This window comes from Mastigoproctus giganteus, chromosome 3 (genome assembly GCF_048544385.1).
Source record: "Mastigoproctus giganteus isolate SK-2022 chromosome 3, ASM4854438v1, whole genome shotgun sequence".
Classification (NCBI taxonomy): Eukaryota; Metazoa; Arthropoda; class Arachnida; order Uropygi; family Thelyphonidae; genus Mastigoproctus; species Mastigoproctus giganteus.
Window position 1 is genome coordinate 83775497 of NC_143577.1, and position 26583 is coordinate 83802079.

At 37.0% G+C, this 26583-nt stretch overlaps 1 protein-coding gene across 1 annotated transcript in view; it reads left to right on the forward strand.

The window, feature by feature from the left end:
* LOC150088120 (uncharacterized) overlaps nucleotides 1-26583 on the forward strand; it is a 1786788-nt gene that overhangs the window by 800680 nt on the left and 959525 nt on the right. Inside the window, exon 21 of the mRNA XM_090370030.1 lies at nucleotides 16128-16145. Coding sequence (XP_090226156.1) covers nucleotides 16128-16145 — 18 coding nt within the window. The remainder of the gene's footprint in view (nucleotides 1-16127; nucleotides 16146-26583) is intronic.

Below are 26583 nucleotides of genomic sequence, written 5' to 3' on the forward strand. Positions count from 1 at the left end.
CAATCATCCAATAAATCCACAAAAGACTTGCTCGTGTGTGAGTGACCAGCCCTCAAATTCCAGTCAATATCTGCGAAATTAAAATCCCCCGTTATAAGACTCTCTGATTTACTGGCTCACTCTATTTCCCTGTACAGTTTCTTATTATACTCATCAGAGTCATTAGGCCTATAGCACACTCCTACTCTCAATTTTGATCTCCCAATGCTTCCGTCACACCAAACTGACTCGACACTACACTGTCCAGCGATGTCGACTGGCTTCACTTCCTTGGATTTTATGTATTTCTTAACTAATAGCATAACTCGTCCTCCCTTCCTATCCTGTCTATCCTTTTTGTAGACATTGTACTCCCCAAATTCCAGTTCTGCATTCCTTATATCTGTGTGACACCATGTCTCTGAAATCCCAACAATATCTGCCTTTGATGTTTTGAGCAATACCTCAAATTCATCAAATTTATTTACTGAACTCCTAGCATTGGTGTACACGCAAGAATACATGCACCTGTTCTTTTTCTTAGCTACCCTAACAGAACCCATGTGTTTACTTGTACCCCAATGATTCACAGCAGTCTCTGAAATATCCTGCATCTTATTTTCCAGGCTGCTGCTCATTCCAATAGAAGCAGTGCAAGAATCACTTTCACCTCTGCCAGTGGCTACTGTTAATCTATAAGGTCTTGGCGCATTATAGCCTTAGTTGCTAGTGCGCCAATAAAACCCAAATCAATCAATCAATGTTAATCTATTATTCCTTGTATCCCCCCAATCTAGCAGTTTTCCGACCCACCTAACACTGCCTCGATAGCATCAGCAAACATTCTTGCACCCTTTCTATTTAAGTGTATCCCATCCCTGTCGAAGCAGTCTCTCCTGTTAACAAGTACAGACCAGGCTGAAAAAAGTCTACTCCTTGAGCCTTGCACAATCTTTCCAGGACCGAATTGATCGACAGGGCTCTCATCATATACTCCCTCCTATCGTGTCTGGGCAGAATTGCAGACACTTTCAAATTCAACCCTAATTCATGGCTTTTTTTCAACAGTGACCTGTACTTGTTAAGTAATTTCGCCAGTCTCCTACTCTTAATATCATTAGTGCCAACATGTACAACTATATCACCTTTTGTGCCCTTAAACTGACATTTGTACATCTTTTCACTACCGTTTATTATTGATTAGGAAATATCCTATGGCACCGAGCGCAACTTAGAAATACATATGTTACCTTATGGGAATGCGGTGCTCGCTTAGCGCGGATTCACTTAGCGCTCTGTTTTTACAGAACGAATTAGCAGCGTTAACCGGGGGTCACCTGTTGAAGATAATATCCAATGCAGAATTCAGTTAAGTTAAATATTATAAAAAAAAAGAGAAAGAAATTAGCCATATATATATGCATAAATATATACTTATATTTGAATAATGTTTGAAATAATTGAAAACTGAATCTTACTTAAAAAAAGGGGTAAAGCATATATCAGAGGCAGCAAAAAGCATTTTCCTCTACATGACGCTTGAGATATAAACTTAAGTGAGAATAATGATTAAAAAATAAAAAAATAAATAAAAAAGAATTATAAAAAAAAAAAAAAAAGTAAACATGCCAGCAGCATGGCAAGAAAAAGAAGAGCGAAAATTGTGAAATTATATGTAAAGATCAAACCAAGAGGGAGGGAAGAGAATAAAATTATTGCAGCAGAAACTCTCAAAGATAACTTAGAAAGTCTAAATACAAAGATAATAAAATATAATCATAAATTTGGAATAGTCAATTAAATGACATTTAACGGCACCCCCTCTGACAGGCACCAGGTCCAAATTTATGTGAAATATCATAAGCAGAGATATGAACAACCACAATAAAATAAAATAAAACAAAAGCAGAAATAGACTGACCATTATGTCCCATCTCAACAGAGGACCACAAGACCAATAATGGTCATTGAATCACTGCATTTTGATTGCTAGACAAATCGATCGAAAGATCAGTCCACCATCCGATCCTCAGATCGAACTGCCAATGCAGAGGACTTGAATAAGGCGCCTCTGTAGCCGGGTGGGAAGGCACAGTAGTGCATAGCACATGTTTCTTGATTAGACCGGGGGTTCGAGCCGGTCACCACCAAATACGGAGGATGCGGAAAGGTCACGGAATGACAACCGCGTATTCCCGGAGCAATATGGCCTTAGTTGCTAATGCTCCAAATAACAAATAAAAATAACAAAAAAAAAAAAAAAAAAAAAAGGACTTGAATAGCGGTGGTCCTGATGCAGCGAAAATTAAAAATAGGACAGATACAAGCACTCAAATGCAAAGCCACACCACTGACAAAAGTAATCTTAACCAGATTATATAGGCAAAACATAAACTATGAATGGCAGCACAGGCGGAGCGTTAGCAAATCAGCCCACTACTGTCATATGATATACTTATATTTGAATAATGTTTGAAATAATTGAAAACTGAATCTTACATAAAAAAAGAGGTAAAACATACATACATGAGAGGCAGCAAGAAGCATTTTCCTCTACATGACGCTTGAGATATAAACTTAAGTGAGAATAATGATTAAAAAATAAAAAAAAATAAAAATGCCAGCAGCATGGCAAGACAGAAGAGCGAAAATTGTGAAATTATAATATTTTTTATTTTTTCAGGCTCATAATCTGAGCAAGCAGAAGAATTCTATCAGAATTCAGTGTGCTCAATCCATTCAAGGCCTTGTACACCTAAATGAAATCATCTTGCAGGTGCCTAGTGTTCACCTGCTGTAATTTGCATAACTTAAGCATTTCTTGGTAAGAAGGCCTCTTTGTTCCCCTCACCAATCTTTTTGCCTTTCTCTGTACATGCTCAAGCAACTCTACATCCTTCCTAAAATGAGGAATCGAGACCTGTATGGAGTACTCAAGATGTGGCCTAACCATTGCTTTATACAAATGGATAATCATCTCCTTTTCCCTACTAGCAAAATTCCTGTATATCATTGACAATACCCCATGACCTGCTCTAGTAGACTGTCTGCATTGCTCAGAAAACTTCATATCTTACTGTACAATTACGCCCAGATCTTTTTCATTTTCTACCACCCTAAGTGTAATACCACACAGCTGGTACGTTTCTCTGGTGTTGATTCTACTCATATGGAGTACTTTGCATTTGTCAATGTTAAACTTCAGTTGCCACTTTTCTGCCTTTCTGCCCAAATTTCCTGATCCTGTTGTAGTAGCACACTGCCATTACTGTCATTAACAACCTTGCCAATCTTCATATCATCTGAAAATTTCGACATTAAATCTGTTATCCCTTTTATCGATTGTAGCAACTTACCCTTACCTTACTCCTCCAGTTTGTACAGTAGTCTTCTATGCGCTTGTCTTTTCCTGAAATCCAAGTATATGATATCAATCTTTAGGTGGTAGATGACTTTCATCAACCGGTGAAATACCACCACTTTGCTTATTGGAGGCTTGAAGTGGTGAAACCCATGTTTAGTCTCTAGAGCAAAGTTTCCGGCATCCCCCTCCCCCCATACTTCTCCTTCAACCCATGCACGGTACTAAGTACTATAGGTTTTGATACCTTTCATGTTTGGGGTTTTCATAAAAAAAAAATTATTTTTTGCATCCAGTTTCTTTGTAACCACATCATAGTATCCAATGAGATTTGTCAGACAAGACTTTCCCTTAACAAACCCATGCTGTGTCTGAATTATTACTGAAGTCTTGTCTAGATTATCCCACAATGCATCTTAACCAGTGACTCCATTATTTTCCCTGGAACAGAAGTTAAACTAACTGGTCTGTAATTACACGTGTCACCCTTGTTTTCCCCTTTGTTAATCTGGGATACATTTGCACATGTCCAGTCTGTGGGAACTTCCCCTGAGATCAAGGGTGCTCTTGTCATTATGACTAATGTTTTGCTTACTTCCTTTGCTGCCTCCTTTAATATAACTGGATTGATCCCATCCACCCTGGGTGCTTTTCTTATTTTTAACTTCAAAACTTTTTTCTCCACTTTGCTATCAGTTATTACAAAATCATTAAGCACACTGTTACAGTTCGATAAACTTCCAGCATTTTCCTCCCTTAATAACTCCTCATGTGTGAATGCGAAATACTCTTTCAGATTACAGCCACTCCCCGACTTAGATAAGGGTTGCGTTCTGTGGAACGCTACTTAAGTCGAAATTTTACGTAAGTTGGAATTTCCCTAAATGCTTATGTAGCACTCACAAAGTTATATATATTGAAGAAAAAATATATATAAAAATAAGCTTTTAGAGAGATTAATAGCTTAGATATATAGTAAAAATTTCAACTTCTGAGGTCTTGGAATGAATTACCAAAAAAAAGCAATGTGTTATTGTGTTCACATTACATATTTTAACGATACCTTCATTTATTCCTACGGGATGCAAAATGTGTTTCCACAATTTTTTTAAAATTTGCACCAGCCAGCCAAAACTTATGTAAAGTCGAGTAGGGGCAACACATGTATAACACAGTACTTCTATAACACAGTTTCGCTCTAACCCGATTGAAAATTTGCGGCAATCCATGCACAACTCAGTACGTATATCACACAGTTAGAGAATTTCGGTAAACTTCACATAACAGAGTATTTTTGAGCTTTTTTGTGCGGAAAGCCCTGATATTATGTTGGATGTCATTTTTCAACATTCCCACTATTTTTGAATCCCCATTGTTGACTCCCTAGTCAAAAAAAAAAAAAAAAAAAAAAAGAGAAATCGCTGAATTTTATGTAGTTGAGAAATTCACGTGTTACGTTCTGTGCTATTGAACTTGTGCTTGTTGAACTTGTGGAAAATTCTAGATTTCAAAGTTTTATTACTATTGGAGGGTACATTAGGCCATCCAAAATATATTAAATCATTGAAACGTTGAAGTTACCGTATTTCCCCATGTATAAGACACACCTTAATTTTGGGGCCCGAAATTTGAAAAAAAAATGTATTACATAAAGTTATTGACCTCAAGTTTTATTCATCATAAAATTCATACATCCATTATCTTGTTCTCATCTGTGTCTGATGACGAATCACTGAATTCATATATTGCCTCCTCCTCAGTTCCATCTATGGCATTTGAAATGCCACACTTCTTAAATGACTTGACAATGATCTCAATCTTGATATTATCCCAGGATCTTTTCATCCAGGTACAAACTTCTCCTATAGTTGGTTTCTTCACTCTTCCTGCAGATGTCAAATTATTATTATTATTATTATTATTGTTAGCTATATGGTGCAAGGAAGCCGGAGCTTTTGCTGCACAAGCAAAAAAAAAACAACAAAATAACACAATTAACCCAGAGAGAGAGAGAAAGAGAGAGAAGTAGAAGGAAATCACCAAGAAAGAGAAGAATGATGATATCCAGCTTTGGACTCTAGGTATGCCAAGCCCATACTCACTAGATGTGAGCCCCTGGGGTGTTGCCCCAGAAGACTTTATCCATTGGTTCCATTCGTCTCTCATGGCAGCTTTGAAGGGTTTGTTAATGCTGACTTCAAGTGGTTAGAGTTGGGATGTCAAGGTATGATCTCAAGTTTTGTTTTTTGCTCTGCAGCAATCTTTGTGTTTTTTGTTATGTGTGCCCTGAACTGATCAAGCATCAATAGGGCAGGTTTGCGTAAGAGCCCCTGGTCTCCTGCTTCAAACTTTCTCAAACCAGATCTTCATCCCATCCTGATCCATCCAACCCTTGTCATGAATGTGGACAATCACTCCTTGAGGAATGTCTTCTTTTGGCATTGTTTTGCATTTGGAAATCAGCGTAGAAGGCAGCTTGGTTCCGTCGGCACAAGCTAGAACAACTGTATAATGGCTCTTTTCATGTCCACTTGTCTTCACAGTTATAGTTTTCACTCCCTTCTTATCAACAGTTCTGTTACTTGGGACATCAAATTGAAGAGGGACTTTGTCCATATTTTCAATCTGTCCCAACTCAAACTAATGTGTCTTCTGACATTGAATGACAAAATGATGAAATCCAAGGACCTTCTGCTCATAGCTTTCAGGCATCTTTTGGGCAAGTCTGGTGCATGTACGCATGCTTAGTCCATTCCGTTTCACGAACCTGAAGTACCAATTGTGTCCTCCTTTGAAATCAGTAACTTCTTTTTCATCAGCAATTCTTCTTGCCTCATGCTGAACCATCTTTGTGGACACAGGAATTCCAATTGCCTTTTGCTCTTCAATCCATATCTTCAATTCCCTCTCTAAATCATGCCATTTTGCTGAATTGCCTCTCATGGCCTTCTGCCATGGCATTTTCAGTAGGGTTTCTTCTTCCCATATCCAGTCTTGGATTGTTTTCTCAGTTGGAGGAGGACCAAACTTACATTCAGCAGCACGATTTCCATTCACTTTTGCAAACTGGATCACTTTTAACTTGAATTCAGCACTGTACGAAAATCTTTTCTTAGCCATTTCTGGGCAGAACGTGGCAAAACGTAACCTAATATACCGGGAACAAGTGCGAAACAATGAGCGCAAAGACAAGTGCGAAAAAGTGGGAAATGCAAGTAAAAAAAATCTACAACCACTGTATAAGACGCATCCAGTTTTTAGACCCCAAATTTTTCAAAAAAAGGTGCATCTTATATATGGGGAAATACGGTATATTCCTACCACCACAGTTGTACTAGGTTAATTATTATTATTAGCCATATGGTGTAAGGAAGCCTGAGGCTTATACTGCACCAGCCAAAAAAAAAAAAAATTCTGATTTACCCCAAGAGACAGAGAGAGAGAGAGAGAGAGAGAGAGAGAGAGAGAGAGAGAGAGAGAAGTAGAAGGGAATCACCAAGAAAGAGAAGAATGATGTGATATCCAGCTCAAGACCCTGAGTATGCCAAGCCCAGATGTGAGCCCCTGGGGATATACAACTTCTTTCATTCAGCCATTAGATCAAGGCATTAGTCCACCTTTAAAACACATTACATCAGAAAATCCTTACAATGGATTTTGGAAAAAATTGATTCTGAATCTATTGACGTAATGGAGGCATGGAAACATTTCTCAATTGTGGACTGTATCAGAATCATAGCTTTATCTCTGGAAGAAGTAAATCTGCCAACGTTAAATGAGTGTAGAAAAATGTATGGCCAGAGTTCATTCAGGAAATATGATGGAATGGGCAGAAAATGGAATCGGTGCCATTGTAGAACTTGTGGCACCTCTGTAGCCAGGTGGGAAGGAGCAATAGTGCGTAGTACACACTTTTTGATTAGACCGGGGTTCGAGCCCACCACCACCACCAAATACGGAGGATGCGGAAAGGTCAGGGAATGACCACCGCATATTCCCGGAGCAATATGGCCTTAGGTGCTAATGCTCCTAAAAAAACAAACAACAAACAACAGTAGAACTTTTTTGTTATGTCGGTAGGAGGGGGATGGTTTTGATGATATGACTGCTGAAGCCCTCGTGGCTAGCACTGTTGATAAATCGCCCTCCTCACCACACTGGCTGGAAAATACCCGAGTTCGAATTGCATCGATGAAGGGAGGAATTTTTATTCCTCCTTTCTTTAGTTGGGCTCGAGCAAGGGTGGCATGGTTTTCTTTCCCAGAAACTCGGGTTTTTCGTCCAGCAAAACAGAAAATCGACCTCGGGACACATGCAATTTGTAGTCAATATACACAAAGTAACATGGCTTTAGTAGCCGAAGCTCCTAAAAAAATAAATAAAGATATGGTTACTGAAGAGGTTCAAGAATTGTTGGTAGAAAGAGAGGCTGGTGAAGCGGATTTGGTGGAAATGGCATTGGAGGTAAAACCAAATCAATTCAGAGGATAATAGCGCAGATGAAAATTCTAAACTTCCAAATTTTACACTAAAAAGTATATGGGAAGGCATAAAGTTAGCTGAGCAATTAGAATCTTATTTTTTGAATGCAGATTCTTGAATGAAAGAGCCCAAAGTTCAAAAGGGAGCTTCAAAAATGCTTAGTTCCATACAATGAAATTCACAAAGATTTATCAAGCAAAAGCAAACAAACCCATGTTACTGATTCTTTAAAGCAGAAGATACACAAAATCTAATGGTGTATATTTGTTAGTTTTGTTAACATTTCGTTAAGGAAATAGTGTGCTTTTGTTAGCTTTTGGAATGTGACCTCCTTTTTGTACTTTTTCTTAGTCCCGTATAACACGGTTTCACAGAACACAACATTTTATAGGACCCTATCTACCCTGTTAGTATTATTATTATTAGCGATATGGTGCAAGGAAGCCTGAGGCTTATGCAGCACCAGCCAAAAAAAAATCCCAAGTTACCCTGAGAGAGAGAGAGAGAGAGAGAGAGAGAGAGAGAATCACCAAGAAAGAAAAGAGTGATATGAATGATAGTCTACATCTCATGCCCTCCCTCTCTAAGGTGTATGGTAACTAGTGCATGGTACTGCACTCTGCAAGAAAGGCAATGCTTGAAGACCATAGTTCATGCAAGATGGTACCCCTCCCCACGTTGGTCGACAAGTGAAGAAACTGCTCCTTTCAACATTCGGAAATGATTGCATCACTTCTAGAGACTTTCCGCAGTTCTGGCCGGCCTGATCATCAGATCTCAATCCCTGTGATTTCTGGCTATGGGGATACCTGAAAGACAGTTTACCATGGCGGCATACAGACACTTGCTGATTTGAAAGCAAGCATTAAACAGCATGTAGCCAACATCCCCATTGAGATGCTACACGAAACTGTGTCACACACAGCCCTCCGTTTTCAGATGTAACCACAGGGGCTTATATCTTGTGAGTAGAGGCTTGGCACACCCAGGGTCCTGAGCTGGATATCAACATTCTTCTCTTTCTTGGTGATTCCTTGCTACTTCTGACTCTCTCTCTCTCTCTCTCTCTCTCTCTCTCTTTATCTCTCTCTCTCTCTGAAGGTAACTTAGGAATTTCTTTTTGGCTGGTGCAGCATAAGTCTCAAGCTTCCTTGCACCATATGGCTAATAATAATAATGTCATCTCAGGTGAATGAAAGCAAATAGAACAATATCTGTAGATTTCTAAGTTTTGATATTAAAATCTAATCCTAAGTGAAGTATTCCATCTCATGTTTACAGTGCCAATTTCTCCCCTGGTGGCAGAAATTTGAAATAACTTTTTTCTTCTACAGATTGCTTCCCCATACCCTAAATGACATACCCACCGATTTTCATAGCATAGCACTATCTCTAACCGTTTTGACACCAAGGTTTCCTGAATAGGGAATCTTATTTTCTGACCACCTGATATATATATATATTTATATATATATATATATATATATATATATATATATATATATATATATATATATATATATATATATATATATATATATATATATATATATATTTATATATATATATATATATTTATATATATTCTCTCTCTCTCTCTATATATATATATATATATATAGAGAGAGAGAGAGAGAGAGATAGAGAGAGACTTAAATTAAGAGAGACTTAAATTATATAAAGTATAAGTAATAAATGTTATTCGTTTATAATTAAACTGAACATCTAAGTTTGGAGAATGTAAAACTTGATATTTATTGACAAGTACTGTGCAGTGGTTTCTTGGGACTTGAGTGCATGGTTGGTTTGTTGGGTTGGGCTTTCCTTTTATTTTAACTATTTTATAATAATACCAATATGATACTTATAGTGGCATATTTTATAAATATGAACTAATTTCTTAAAGTTAAGAGAAATGAACTTGTCTTCCTACATTAAAATAAATCTGTATTTACTTCCCCTAAAGATGTATACAAATTCAGAACATTTTTTTGGTATGGCCCTCTACCATATCATCAGTGTTTTGTTGCCTCTGAATTCTTCTATTCAGAAATGTAGTTAAATATAGATCCATCTTAATGCAGGAAGAAGTGTTTACCTCTCTTAACTTTAAATGATTTATGACAGGTGAACAAACATTTAGGAGGCTCATTTGTGTCAAGGCTTAGGTGGGTGGGTGCATCACAGCTGTTGTGCCTGCCCTTTGTTTATCCCTGAATACTGAATAGGATAATGTGAAATAAAACACTTCTAAGTAATATTTCATTGTGATAATTTTCTGTTTTATGCTACAGTTTGAATTTAAATATTTAGGGTTTATTTAAGGTTTGAAATGGAATGCTATTGGGATAATATTTGGAGAAGGCAGTTAATGTATAAATGCATTGCCAATGCATATGATGACCCAGAAAAATGTTCTGGTGTCACTTCCAAGCCTTGGTTTCATGTGTATATTTGCCAATGTCATTATTTTTCAGTTTTTCCTTATAAAAGGCCTCTTTATACATAGTCTTGTAAATTTTCAAAATAATGTTAACCATCTATCATTATTTTCAGATTTTCTTTTCATTTTTATTCAGTATTTTTAGGTGTTGTTATGCATGCCTGAAATTATGTATTCAATAAAAGTTTGCCCTCACCCCTCCATCTTTTTTATAATGGCATGTGCTTGGTTATGTGATTCTAATAAAATTAATTAATTAATATATTTTTTTGAATATCCTTTTTAAAGAGAGAATGTTCATATGTTCATAAATTAATTTATTTAATCTTAATTGAGCTTGAAGAGATTTATAAGTTAATTCAATGCAAAGTGATGTCAGCAGTGTTTGTTAACGCATGTATTTGCATATATTTATTAGTATTTTAATAAATATTTAATAGATATTCAGCATCATTTATATATGTTTTGAAATAACCATTTTTTGATTTCTTTGAATATCATGAAAACTTTATACAGTATAACAGCTAATTTTTAACTTTTGATTTTTAATGAAAATTTAGAACATTTAAATGGGATGATGACTTCTTCATTTTTCCTGTTCCATCAAAGGGCATGTTGAGGAGCAGGTTGGATTTATTTTTAATTTTTAATTTTTATTTGTGCAATAAATAACAATTGTTTTCCAATACCAATGTGCATGAGTATGCTAATATTTTCCATTGGACAATCTATCTGCTACTTGATTTAATTTGAAAGCAGCATTTTATTATCCTGAATACTTCTCTTTGTTTAAGGCATGGTTAAGGTGCATGCTACTACTCGGAATGGAGTGGTATGCTAGAATGCTTTTCAGCATGTTCTAAAGTTTTTCATGATATAGAAAAACAAGTTAATAATTCTGACTTAATTTGCTTTGATTATTCTGTTAAATTTCTGTAAAAATATTTATTTTATGTTTTGGTGAACAGTGAAATAATAATAGTTACTAACTTTTATTAAATCTTTAAGATTTTTTCCAAAATGCCTTCAGTTGTAATTAAATATAATTTATCAAAATGCATGATGTACATTAGTGTTCAGTATGTCACTGAACTTGGTAATCTTGGCAGGTTGCAATTTGTGTCAAAAGATTTTTGTTATGTGCAGCATTCACCCCAAAATATTCCATAATCATGTTTCGGAATGGTCTAAATAGAGGGAGTTTATTATTGATGCTGCTCACAGCTGTTAAAACTTTTATTTTAGTTCTTGGACTGTATCTATTGGATGTTTCTGTAAGCAGCATTCTTAAAAAAATAGGTAAGAAGTTTCACATATTAGTATTATAAGAGTGAAATGATGCATGGAAACAGACTTTTTCTGACAAAAAAAAAATAAAATAAAATAAATAAATAAATAAAATGAAAGGAAAAATTTCTTAGTCACTCACACTTTTCAATCACCAAAAGTATCTATTCAGTTCTGCTTTCAACTTTACCAATTATCTGCCTTGACCTTTGTGGCAGGCAGTTTATTCCAGTGATCCCTAACATGCTGTGCAAAGATAAATTTCATACAATCCAGCCTTTTGTTACTCCCTAATTTTTTTTTATTTGTGATCACTAAATTTTGTTTTTCCTACCTAAAATGAATAAAAAAGATATGAAATATAAATATATACCTCCCTTGTTCATTTTACTGATCTTCTGGGTCTTATATTGCTCAATCAGCCCCCTCCCCAGGACACCTTCCTGGGTGTCCGTTTACACCGCATGGTAAATTTTACATCTGATTGGACCATAACCCCTCTTTTTGTTCTGAACCACTTTTAATTTCTCTTCCCCTGGTTTTTAAGTACCTCCTCAATTTCTGTTTCTCAGGTGCAAAACTTTACATTTAGAGGTATTAAACTTCAGTTGCCATTTTTCAAACAGTCCACAATACCATTTACAGAAACACCTGAAGTTATTTAAATGCAGAGTGGTTCTACTTGTTTCATCAATATCATTAAGGAAGGAATATTATGGAGTTATACTTCATAACTGGGTTTGTATGATTGCAATACCAGGGTACCTGCCCACTGATAATAGGCCAGTAAGCCATGAAACAGTGCCATCTGGGTGGTGGTATCTGCAGAGAATAAGTAACAATAGTCTTCTCCATTGGTGAAGCATTACTTATTTGAGGTAGTGCAATATCATGGTAACTCATTGTGAAGGTAGGCACAATATGAGATACAATTAAATCGATGCCACTCATACTACTGTTGTAGTTCACTACTACGAACAAAGTATTATGAAATATCACTGATAGCTCTGTAGTAATAGTTTTACTGATGTCCAGATAAATAATTACTAATCTCGTTTGCCTTCTTTGAACTCTTTATAGAAGCTCTTTGTCTTTCTTTAGGTGTGGCTTCCAGACCTGAATACAACACTAAATGCAGTCTCACCATCAGTTTATATAAAGGGACAGTGACATCCTTTTCCCTACTTGAGAAGGTCCTATGTATCTTGGCCAGGACCATATGCCTTCACACAAGTATCTGTAGATTATGGTAGCCAAGACAATTTATAGCTAAAACAGATCATGAAAATGTTCACTGGGGAGACAGTATTTACTGAGCCTCATCCTGATGAAACAATGTTCTATCAGAATTGATATCTATGCTTAGTAGAGAGTGGCATGAATTGCCTTTTGTGGAGACTTAAGTAACAGTTCCCGTGTTTTCAAGAAAAATCATTCCAGTGATACTATGAGCCAAAGCAGCAAATCACATTAATATGTATGTTAGTTTTCTTTCCACACATACATATGTTCTGCTTGTTAATATAGTTCTGGTGAAAATGTACTTTTGTGTAACCTATATCCTTATTAGACAATGAGATTATTCTCCAAAAAATAAGAAAAGGGCCACAGAAATTTATTCTCTTGTCTTTATTACTGTTGTCAAGAGATTCATCATCATCAGCCATTTTCAATCCACTGCAGGATGATGGCCTCTTCAGCAACTTTCCATTTCTTTCAGTTTTGTGCAGAGGCCATCTATTTACTACCCACGAACTTGTGTATTTCATCTGTCCATCTCTGCTGTTGTCTTCCAGGTTTTCTTTTAGCTCCTGTTGGCTACCATTCTGTTATTTGCTTAGTCCATCTGTCATTATGTCTTTGAGCGATGTGTCCTGCACAAGTCAATTTCAGTTCTTTAGTTTTGATAAGAATGTCCTTTGCTTGTGTTTGCTGCCTAATACAAGTGGTTCTGTTGTCTAACAGTCTGATTCCTAATATAATTCAATACATTCTTCACTGTTGTGGTAAGAAACAAGAATTCTTGAGTATGTGCAAGTGTTATTTTGATAGTATTATCAGATAAATGCATACCTGTATTACCTTTGTCCCCCAAAACTAGCAGTTTCCCTGAACCTTTATGGTATCCTCAATAATACTGGAAAAAACTCTTTCACCACCTTTGTTTAAATGTATCCTGTCTGTAAAAAACAGATTCCTTCTACCTACAAGTGTGCACCAATCTGATAGAAATTTCCCTCCAAAAGCCTTGCAGAGTCTTTCAAGTCTTAAATTAATCCACAAGGCTTTCAGCATATAATCCCTCCTGTCATTCCTGGGCAGAATTGCAGACACATAGACATTATGACCTAACTCACAGTATTTCTTTAGCATGTTCCATATTTGTCTAACAAATCATCACGTTGTGTATGCTTAATATCATTAGTCCCCACATGAAGATAATAAAGAGAATAATAATATTCTCTTTACTCACCTTAAAATCCGACAGTCTGTTGGTGACATCATTAATAGTTACTCCCAGCAGACATACCCTAGTTCTAGTCCACCTATCCTTATTACAAAAAATATATCCCATTTCCCTGACAATGGGGTCTCCTAATAGAACTAAGTCCTTTTGAACCAGAGTAGTTTGCACTTGGTTATTCTGTTCTGCGGCCCAAATTGGGAGTGCATCACTTAATAGGTTGCTAGAGTTTTGAGTCCCTGACGAGTTCCCAGTTACATTATTCTCCAGGGCAAGCACCTGTTTTTTAATTGACTCAAATTGTTCTAACAATGCACCAAAATTTTAACTTAAGATGGGTACACTCCTTACAATGGTGACAAAGAAAAGAATCTCCAGGTGAGCTATGATTATCCACTAGGTCAACCTTGGAATACATGCTACTGGCTCGGCAAAGGATAAATTCACGACTCACCCGGAAATCGGCACCGGCTATTTCCATATGAATCATGGTACCCTCTGATGAAGTATTCAAGGTGGATCTTGTAACAACCATTGTAAAATTTACTAAATATCAATGAGAGTAACTTTCAAAAAATTATATTTATAATAATAAAAAAATCAAACTATTACAGGAAAGAAAAACTTATCAAAATAAACTTTACAATATTCTAAATAACCTCTGAAATCCTGCTCTACTCGAGTTTAAAGACATCAGACACACTGATGTCTATTAGTAAAGTGCTGGAGTTATTTTAATGCAGACATTGCTTCTCTGCAAATTTCTGTGTAAATGCTTCTCTGCATATTTCTGTGTAAATGCTTCTCTGTATATTTCTCTATATTTCTGTATGAATGCCTCTCTGCATATTTCTGCATATGTATTTCTGCCTTGGGAATGTTTTGTTTCCTCTAGTAACAGAAACAGGTTTGGGCTTATGCTCATGTTAGAAGCACTATTGTTAACCACAAGTGGAAGGTTTTTCCATATACTGGTTGGCTCTTCATTTGGATTCAATACAGTAATCACTATTTGACAAGAAGTTGATAATTAAAGCCACCCACTCTCTGATGAGGATTCAATAAGACCCAAAACAAGCTGTAATATAGTGGTGTCGTTTATTCATTAAAAACCCAAAATTTTTTAATCAGCCAGAGGTTTGCTTATGCTATTCAATTAAAAGTGATATTTGAAAATATGGATGATAATTGTTTTCAGTGTCATAATGATTAATTTTAAACTGCTCTGACCTATATGGTAGTTTCAGAGTATACGCAGAACCTAATTTTAGGCCAGCTTGTGGATAATGGTGTCAATTCTTAAGTGGCATACACCCAAGCCTTTTTCTCTCACTGTAGGTAACAAAGAATTCCCAAGATAGAAAGACAGAAAGGTAGAACATAAAGAAGCATTTATTATCTAATTACAATTTATGTCTGCTATGCATTTTGATATATATATATATAATTAAACCTGGAGTGCCTCTTTTGTGGAAAATCCCTGTACATTACTAATAATCTTATACTATATTAATATTAGTAAATTGATTTTGACTTCTTTTTTCAATGTAAAATAAAATTTTATTTTTTTCAAATGATTAATCAAATCAGTCTAATTTCTGTAAAGAAATTTTGATATAATTGAAGGCAATTAAAATTTAAAAATAGTCTCTTACTACATTTTTCTGATTTTTAAGCAATAGGTAAATACTTCTGTGTTAATTTTTCTTGTATAATTTTTTATTCTAACAGAAGTAAAAATGGTATATGTATTTTTTTAGCAAATGGCATTATATTTTGTGTGTTCTTTTATGTTGCTTTTAATTTCAAACATACATGCTTTATTGTAATATGGTGGTTACCTTGCTCTTATCTTATTGAAAAGTAAGTTTGAAGTAAAAATTAATTGTTTATGGCATATGTGTTAATAATTATTAATTCTCTTTTTGCCTTGCCTTAAGAAATTAACATTGGTCCTAAGGAACTACTAAAATATAGTATAGACTTTTTAAATTATGTAAAGTAACTTTTGTCAAACTCTTTAGAATTATAATTTCAAAAAAAAAAAAAAAAAAAATAACCTTACTCTTTCTACTTCTGCTATGCTTGCCTTCTTGCATGGATTTATGTAGTAGGCTAAAGTGGAAGACGTAAGTGCTTTTATTTTACCTTAGTTGTTTTTATAAAATTGAAAACTTAATTTTTTTATATAAGAAAGCATTTCTAACTGATTTTTCCATTAACCTGAAGTGTCTTAAATTTAAATATCATTTTGTTTTATTTCTGATGATTTATGTCATGTAATTTTATGATATATTTATAATATAGAGGTTTTTTTGAAGGCTGCAGTCATCAATAGTGTATGAGCCTGCCATTCATATCATGCCAATATTTTCACATGGTCAACTCCAGTGACAGCTAGATGGCAGGCACTGTAATCTGTGTTCAAGAGCAATTGATTATTTCGAGAAATGTTATCCTGCCAACCAAATGCATTGTCTTCTTTTAACTGCAAACTATAAATGAAAATTTTAATAACTTATCCCAATTTTCTTAATCTAACCAGTGATATAATAGTTTCATTTAGATATGTTAGATATATAATAAGATAGATAAGTAAAGTAAGAAATGAGAAACCTGCATTGAAAAACCACATGACAAATTGCTATTAGTGGCAAGATAGATTGTTTTATAGAAAATTACCAATGAGCATGTATTGGGTTGCTGATAGAGTTTTCATAGATGTTCTATTAAAGCCTTGCCAAAAGTTAATAGAGTTTATGAAACTTCTATCGATAAACTGCTATGCACTTGCTGGTAATGTTCTGCAGAACAGTTGATCACTGTTTGCATGTAGTTCCTGAAAGGAGCCTTCCGTTTCTTACTTAATAGAATCTTTATTTCTAATTTTTTCAGTTAAAGAAGTACCATACTCAGCAGCATAACATTTCATCAAACAGTGAAGTACCATTAATTGTAGTTTCTGTGCCTACAGCACACTATTACTGGGGTTGACCATGCAGAAATGCTGGCAAGCAATGCACAATGGTTATATGTCATTGTCAGCAATGACACATGGCCATTTTGAAGACTGCAGAATATAAGTAGATGGAACTGATATAATAAGCACTTCTCTGTGTGAAACAAATAATTTATCATTACCTACACCATGGAACTTACATTAAGCTCTTAGCAGGCATGCTGTGTAGATTGAACATCAAAACAGAAAACAGTAAAATTTAAATATCTGTTACAGTTACATCATTGTGCATTTTAGTATTCCTCATTTATAGTATTCACTTATGATCTTTATCATTAATTGATTTTCTGATTGGTGAGATACAGCCTAAAAAATTTTTCATAGTTCTGTGTTTGGGCACAGAGATCACCACGTGCCTGCTTGATTTTCTGTAGAGTTTTGGTTTCAGTTTTTCTTGTTTTGTACTGCTAAACATGGTAGTGTGGTTGTTGAGAAATTGTTTTTCTAGATAATAAGACTGCTGTTGCTAAAAAGATTATTTGTTCTTGTTATCTGCATAGTATTAGAATAATGAATAAAATTATAAACTGCATTGATATCATTATTTTTTGCCTTTTATTGTAAATAAATAAATGGAATTTATTTATTTTTTGTTGAGCCCACTATAGAGTTAATAAACAAAATCTAGAACTTGGAAATAATATAAAACAAATTTGGAAAACAAGGCTATACATTGCAACCTGCCCTTGCCACTGAAAAAATTGCTGAACAGTGATCTAAGACGAACAAAGATTTGCATATTTCCTTGTCTATATATAGTGTATGATGAAAAGTGTGATTTGGACACCCATCAGCAAATATTGTGTACTGTGCATATAGTCCCCCATACATGCATATATCAGACATAGCAGTATAAATCTGATGGATCTGACTGTGCTGCAGCAGTATGAGAGAAACCTGCATTAGTGGATAAGAACTTGGACTTTCAGCACGACTTGTCGGTTAGAAACCACATCAATAAACTTTTTATGTGCAATTGCAGCCATCTGAACCTATCAACGTCTACTGTGGTGAATGTTATTCAAAGATAGAGACCACAGGTGACACCTCATTTAAAAAATGGACATTCTTACAGAACTCACAGAATATGTTTGGAAAATAATAAATAGTATTAGCATTAGTAGAGGCAGAGGCATGTGATGCAAGAAAGCGAGCTTATCATCAGCCAAAAAAAAAAAAAAAAAGTGTGTGTGTGTGTGTGTGTGTGTGTGCGCGCGCGCACACACACACACACGCACACACACCCCTCCAATTTCATTCATCCATTCACTCCAAAAGTTTGTCGAGTCCTTCCTTGAATTTATTTAAGCTATCAACTTCCACAACAACAAATAGAACTTTGTTCCAGCAGTCAACCACCCGCTAGCTAAAGGCAAATTTCCACATATCTATTCTGCAACTGTCTTTCCTCAATTTGAATTTATGCCCCCTCAAGTTTGTAATCTGAGCATGCAGAAGAATCCCATCAGCATTGAACTTACTCAAACCATTCAATACCTTATACACTTCAATCAGATCACCTCGCAGGTGCCTAGTCTCCAGAATCTGCAGAACTTAAGCCTTTCTTCGTAAGAGCAAACTTTCATTCCTCTCACCAATCTGATTGCCCTTCTCTGTACTCGTTTCAGCAGCGCTACATTCTTTCTAAAATGAGGACTCTAGACCTGTATATCCATAATTTAAAACAAATACACCAACCGTTTAATTATAATGGTTTAATACTGGAAACTAAAATGTACCAAACGATACTACACTGTAAAATGATATATGCAAAAGACTGATTTACAAAATAAATATACAATGGAACTTTAATATACAATAAAATATAAATAAATAAAATATTTAAAATACAATAAAGATAAAAGCGATAAAACATTGACTGAAGCTTTCAGAGGCTTCCGCCTCCTTTCTCAACAACAATGATGTTTAAGCAACAAATCCTTAAGTAACAGGCTCACAGCACACGTGGTTAACCAGGCGCATGCTCGATATTTCTTCCATACGATCCAGAACCGGAAGCGGCTCAGGAGCGTGGAAATATAAAATGCTCGTCTTTTGCCAGGACCACAGCTTCTAGTAGGGGGTGAAATCGAACACCCCTGTCCCTATTCATACTATTGTTCTCAGACGAGCCTATCCACAAACTCTCTAGCCACTTACGGTCCCAGAACCTATGCGCTCGGTCAAGGATGACAGCATTCACTGGGGAGACCTGATGATGTTTCTCCCAATAATGCTCAGCAATGGCGGACTTATTGAACTCTGCGGTCTGTATAGCTCGCATGTGTTCCCCCAGACAGTCTTTTAGTCGCATGTGTTCCCCCAGACAGTCTTTTAGACAGTCTTCCTGTCTCCCCCACATAATATTCCCCACAGTCCGGGCATTTGATCTCATATACGACCCCACTACTGGAATCCCCAGGAATGGGGGTCTTTGAACTGTGACAACACTGTGTGCAACTTCCGATCTGGAAGCTGCACATAGCGTGCCTGAAAGTCACGTAGCATTCTGGAAATTCGATCTGACAAACCCGGATAGTAGGGAATATACACTGTGGCGACTGGAACGGACGGTATTCCATGATTAGGCTCCACGTCTCTATTATATTTATCAATGACCCTCTGGGGGTAACCACATTTCATAAGATCCGCCCTAACTTGCCCAATTTCTTTCTCTCTCTCTCTCTCCTCAGAGGTGCTACAATGCGCCCTAACCCTACCCAAAAGTGCCCTGGCTATGCTGTTTTTATGCTGGGCAGTCTGTGCTGACCTATAATGGGTGTACTGGCTCCTACACATAGGCTTTCTAAACACTGTAGTACTAAGCCTGGAACCTTCTCTACTCACCATTATGTCCAGGACGGCGACTAAAAGACCGTCTGGGGGAGCACATGCGAGCTATACAGACCGCAGAGTTCAATAAGTCTGCCATTGCTGAGCATTATTGGGAGAAACATCATCAGGTCTCCCTGGTGAATGCTGTCGTCCTTGACTGGACGCATGCGTGGAAGTTGATAGGTTGAATAAATTTAAGGAGGAACTGGACAGGCATTTATAGGGAATGGTGTAAATTTTTTTTTTTTTTTTTTTGGCTGATGCTGCATAGGCTCATACACTTGCTTTCTTGCATCACATGCCACTGCTACTACTAATAGACACTGTTCTACATTGACTAATGTTATTAGTGGAGTCTCACAAGGTTCGGTGCTGGGCTCATTGTTGTTTTGTGTATTTATCAATCATATCAATGAAGATATATCAGGCTTAATGTTTGCAGATGATACAAAAGTTGGCAGGGTTGTTAATGACAGTAAAGACAGTATGCTACTGCAACAGGATCTAGAAAAGTTAGGCAGATGGATTGAGAAGTGTAAACTGAAGTTTAACTTTGACAAATGCAAAGTACTCCATGTGGGTAGTAGTAATCCAAGAGAAACATACCAACTGTGTGGTACTACACTCAGGGAGGTATAAAATGAAAAAGACCTGGTGTAATTGTGCAGTCAGATATGAAATTCTCTGAGCAGTGCAGATGGGCTGCCAGAGCAGGTCATGGATTTTTGTCAATGATATATATAGGAAGTTTGCTTGCAGAGAAAAGGAGGTGATTGTCCTTTTGTATAAGGCAGTTGTCAGGCCACACCTTGAGTACTGTATGCAGGGCTGGAAGCCTCATTTTAGGAAGGATGTAGAGTTGCTAGAACGAGTACAGAGAAGAACAAGAAGATTGGCGAGAGGAACAAAGTGGTGTGCCTACGAAGGGTTGCTCTTGCCAAGAAAGGCTTAAGTTCTGCAAGTTGCAGCATCTGGAGACTAGGCACCTGTGAGGTGATCTGATCGAAGTGTATAAGGCCTTAAATGATTTGAGCAGGCTCAATGCTGACAGGATACTTCTGCTTACTCAGATTAAGAACTTGAGGGGACATAGATTCAAATTGAGGAAAAATCATATGTTTCAACTAATGCTAATGGGCCTCTACATAGATACACTGGACAGGGGAAGTCCTGAATGCTTTTTAATTCTGGTGAGTGCACATTTTCTACCCAAGTCATCGACAACAGCTCCATAATCTAGTTGAGTCTTGATCAGAGCATAATACAAATGTAGAAGAATATATCTAACAGTAACAGTATACTAACATGCCAGAAATGGCTCTATATATGTTAAATTTCTTCAAACATCAGTTCACAGGTATGTTATATGTTAAACAAAGTGGAGTTTGCTGTCTAACAGTAATCCTAGGAAATGAAGACTTCTGGTGAGAGGAATGTGATGGTTCTTTAACCTAAGATCTGGTCTGTTTGCATCTTTTCCAGAAGTAAATCGCAACTGCTTTTTGTTCTGATAAATAATATCCATTCGGCATTGTCCACATTGCAAACATATTTATATAGAGTTGTAGTTGTCCTTTAGTGTTTTTTGAATGGTAAGATATTAGCATTAGTAGAGGAATATGATGCAAGAAAGCAAACTTATACAGTATCAGCGAAAAAAATTTTCCACTTTCCCCATCCATGCTCTCTAAAGATTTATCCAGTTCTTCTTGAATTTATTTAAGTTATCAACTTCCACAATGAATGAAAGAAGTTTGTTCCAGCAATCAACTATATCGGTGGCTAAAGGCAAATTTTCACACAACTATTCTACAGCTGTCTTTCCTTAATTTGGATCCATGCCCCCTCAGGTTTGTAAGCTGAGCAAGAGGAAGAATCCCATCAGCATTGAGCCTTCTCAAACCATTCAAGACCTTACACACCTCGATCAGATCACCTTGCAGGTGCCTAGTCCCCATACACTGCAATTTGCAGAACTTAAGCCTTTCTTGGCAAGAGCAACCCTTTGTTTCATTCACCAATCTCATTGCCCTTCTGTCTACTCGTTCCAGCAGCTATCAATTCGGCCCTGGAAAGCTTGTGCAGGGCTCAAGGGGTAGAATTTTTTTCAGCCTGGTCTGTACTTGTTAACAGGAGAGACTGCTTCTACAGGGATGGGATACACTTAAATAGAAAGGGTGCAAGAATGTTTGCTGATGCTATCGAGGCAGTGTTAGGTGGGTCGGACAACTGCTAGATTGGGGGGATACAAGGACTAATAGATTAACAGTAGCCACTGGCAGAGGAGAAAGTGATTCTTGCACTGCTTCTATTGGAATGAGCAGCAGCCTGGAAAATAAGATGCAGGATATTTCAGAGACTGCTGGGAATCATGCGGGTACAAGTGAACACATGGGTTGTGTTAGGGTGGCTAAGAGGAAGAGCAGGTGCATGTATACTTGCGTGTACACCAGTGCTAGGAGTTTAGTAAATAAATTTGATGAATTTGAGGTATTGCTCAAAACATCAAAGGCAGATATTGTTGGGATTTCAGAGACGTGGTGTCACACAGATATAAGGAATGCAGAACTGGAATTTGCGGACTACAATGTCTACAGAAAGGATAGACAGGATAGGAAGGGGGGAGGGGTTATGCTATTGGTTAAGAAATGCATAAAATCCAAGGAAGTGAAGCCAGTCGACATCGCTAGACAGTGCAGTGTCGAGTCAGTTTGGTGTGACATAAGCATTGGGAGATCAAAATTGAGAGTAGGAGTGTGCTATAGGCCTAATGACTCTGATCAGTATAATAAGAAACTGTATGGAGAAATAGAGTGGGCCAGTAAATCAGAGAGTCTTATAATGGGGGATTTTAATTTCCCAGATATTGACTGGAATTTGTGAGTTGGTCACTCACACAATAGCAAGTCTTTTGTGGATTTATTGGATGATTGTTTTCTACATCAGCATGTTCAGGAGGCAACTAGAGGGAGTAATACTCTTGATTTAATTATCAGTAGTGATTCCTCATGCATTAAGAATCTGCAGCTAAATGAACCATTAGGTGGCAGTGATCACAGTGTTCTGAAGTGGGAGTTTCTTAAAGAGGTAACTACCATTAGGGGTAAAGGGAAGGAGTATTGCTTTCATAAAGGCGACTACGATGGACTGAGACAGTATTTAAATTCTATACAGTGGGATCAACTGATGATATTACCAACAGCAAATTCAAAATGGGAAGCATTCAAAGAACTTATCTTGGAAGCTACTAGGCTTTACATACCAACTAAGAAATATTGTTCAAGGTTTAGGCCTAAATGGATGTCAGATGAACTAATGAGGCATATGGCAGAGAAGAAAAATGCATGGGATACATACAAATTAACACGTGACACAGAAGCCTATGATAGATACAAGTTGATCTGTAACCAAGTTACAAAGGAGGTTAGGCAGGCGAAGGCAGATTACGAGAGATACTTGGCAAGGGATGCGAAGAAAAACAGCAAAGAGTTCTTTACTTATGTAAACTCTAGAAGGAAGGGGATGAATCAGATCGGTCCACTTGATATCGATGGGTCAACTGTTGATGACCCTGCTCAGGTAGCTAACAAACTAAATGAATATTTTGCATCGACATTCACACATGAGGAATTATTCAGCGAGGGGAATGCCAGAGGTCTATTCAACTCTAGCAGTAAGCTAGAGAATCTTGTAATAACTGAGAGTAAAGTGGAGGAGAAATTGTTGAAGATAAATACAAGAAAGGCACCTGGGGTGGATGGGATCTATCCAGTTATATTAAAGGAGGCAGCAAAGGAAGTAAGCAAAGCCTTAGCCATAATTATGAGAGCTTCCTTGGACTCAGGGGAGGTACCCATGGACTGGAGATGTGCAAATGTGACCCCAATTCACAAAGGAGGATCAAAGGCTGACACAAATAATTATAGACATGTGAGTTTAACTTCTGTTCCAGGAAAATTAATGGAGGCACTAGTTAAAGAAGCACTGCAGGATCATTTAGACAAGACTTCAGTTATAACTCGAACACAGCATGGTTTTGTTAAGGGGAAGTCTTGCCTGACCAATTTGATTGGATACTATGATGCAGTCACAAAGGAACTGGATGCAGGGAGTAACTTTGATATTATATACTTGGATCTTAGAAAGGCTTTTGATACTGTTGCATATGGAAGACTGCTGCACAAATTGGAGCAGTGTGACATTGGAGGCAAATTGCTGCTGTGGATAAAGGGGTGGCTGAGGGGGAGAAGACAGAGATTGGTAATCAATGGACACTGCTCGTCGTGGACTAATGTTATTAGTGGAGTCCCTCAGGGTTCAGTATTGGGTCCTTTATTGTTTTCTGTATTTATAAATGATATTGATGATGGTATATCAAGCTTAATGTCCAAGTTTTCAGACTATACGAATGTTGGCACGGTTGTCAAGGACACTACTAACACTATGCTGCTGCAACAGGATCTGGAAAGGTTGAGCAGATGGGCTGAGAGGTGGCAAATGAAGTTTAACATTGACAAATGTAAAGTACTACATATGGGAAACAGCAACCCCAGTGCAACGTATCAACTCTGTGGTACTACACTGACAGTGGTAGAGAATGAAAGGGACCTGAGGGTGGTTGTGCAGGCAGATATGAAGTTCTCTGAGCAGTGCAGATGGGCTGCAAGAGTAGCTCATGGTGTATTGTCACTGATATATAGGAATTTTTCTAGCAGCGATAAGGAGGTGATTATTCCCTTGTATAAGGCAATGGTCAGGCCACACCTAGAGTACTGTATATAGGTTTGGAGGCCTCATTTCAAGAAGGATGTAGAGCTGCTGGAATGAGTACAGAGAAGGGCAACAAGATTAGTGAATGGAACAAAGGGGTGCTCTTACGAAGAAAGGCTTAAGTTTTGCAAATTACAGTGTCTGGAGACTAGGCACCAGTGAGGTGATCTGATAGAGGTGTACAAAGCCTTGAATGGTTTGAGCATGCTCAATGCTGATGGGATTGTTCCTCTTGCTCAGAATAATCACCTGAGAGGGCATAAATTCAAATTGAGGAAAGACAGATGTAGGATAGATGTGCGGAAATTTGCCTTTAGCCAGCGGGTGGTTGGTAGGTGGAACAGACTTCCATCCCTTGTCATGGAAGTTGATAGCTTAAATAAGTTTAAGGCTCAGCTGGACAGGTATTTCGAACGAACAGAGGGGTGGAAGTGGTTATTTTTTATTTATTTATTTTATTGTATTTTTTTTTTTTTTGGTTGATGCTGCATAAGCTTGCTTTCTTGCATCAAATGCCTCTACTAATGCTATACATCCTTCCTAAAATGATATCTCCTGACCTGTACGCAGTACTCAAGACTTGGTCTGACCATTGCCTTATACAAAGGGATAATCACCTCCTTTTCCCTACTAGAAAAATTCCTGTATCTCATTGACCATACCCCATTACCTGCTCTGGCAGCCTATCTGGCAGAAAACCTTTTATCTGAATGCACAAGTACCCGCAGGTCTTTTTCATTTTCCACCATCCGGAGTGTAGTACCATACAGTTGGTATGTTTCTCTTGGGTTACTGCTATCTATATGCTTTTCTTTGCATTTGTGAATGTAAAACTTCAGTTGCCACTTCTTGGCTTGACTTGGTGCATTATAGCCACAGATGGTGAAGCACTATTAAACTCTTGACATAACATGCTGAAGTGCCAACGAAATAAACAAACAAAAGAATTCTTAGTCCATTTGCCCAACTTTTCTAAATCCTGTTTTTGTAGCTTGCTGTCATTACTAACTATGTCAACCTTTGTATCATCTGCAAACGTGGACATTAAGCCTGATATACCTTCATCAATATCATTGGCAAGCATACAAAACAGAAATGGGTCCAACATCAAACCCTGCAGGACTCCCCTAATAACATTAACCCACAAAGTGCAGTGTCCATTGATTACACTGTCTTCTCCCACTCAACCATCTGTTTATCCACTTTTAGCAACTTGCTATTAATGCCATATGGCTACAGTTTGTACAGTAGCCATATGGCATTAATGTAGTCTTCCATGAGCAATAGTATTCAAAAGTTTTTCCTGAAATCCAAGGATATGATAATCGAAATTATTTTTTGCATCCAGTTACTTTGTGACCACATCATAATAGCCTATCAGTTTGGTCAGACAAGACTTCCCCTTAACAAACCCATGCTGTGTCGGAATTCTTACTGCAGTCTTGTTTAGATGACTACATTATTTTCCCCCGGAACAGAAGTTCTGTAATTAGTCATGTCACCCTTTGAACTCTCTTTGTGAATTAGGGATATATTTGCATGCCTCCTGTCTGTTGGGACTTCTGCTGAATCCAAGGATGATCTCATAATTAAGGCTAAGGGTTTGATTACTTCCTTTACTGCCTCCTCTAATAAAACTGGAAAGATCCCACTACCCCACGTGCCTTTCTTATGTTTAACTTCAACAATTTCTCCTCCACTTTGCTCTCAGTTATTACAAAATAACTTAGCTGCTTGTTAGAGTTTGATACACTTCTGGTGTTCCCCTCTTTGAATAACTCCTCATGTGTGAATGTAGATGCAGAATGCTCATTCAGTTTATTAGCTACTTAAGCAGGATCATCAATAGTTAAATGATCTATGTTAAGTGGACCAATCTGATTCATCCCTTTCCTTGTAGAATTTACATAAGGAAAGAACTCTTTGCTGTTTTTCTTTGCATC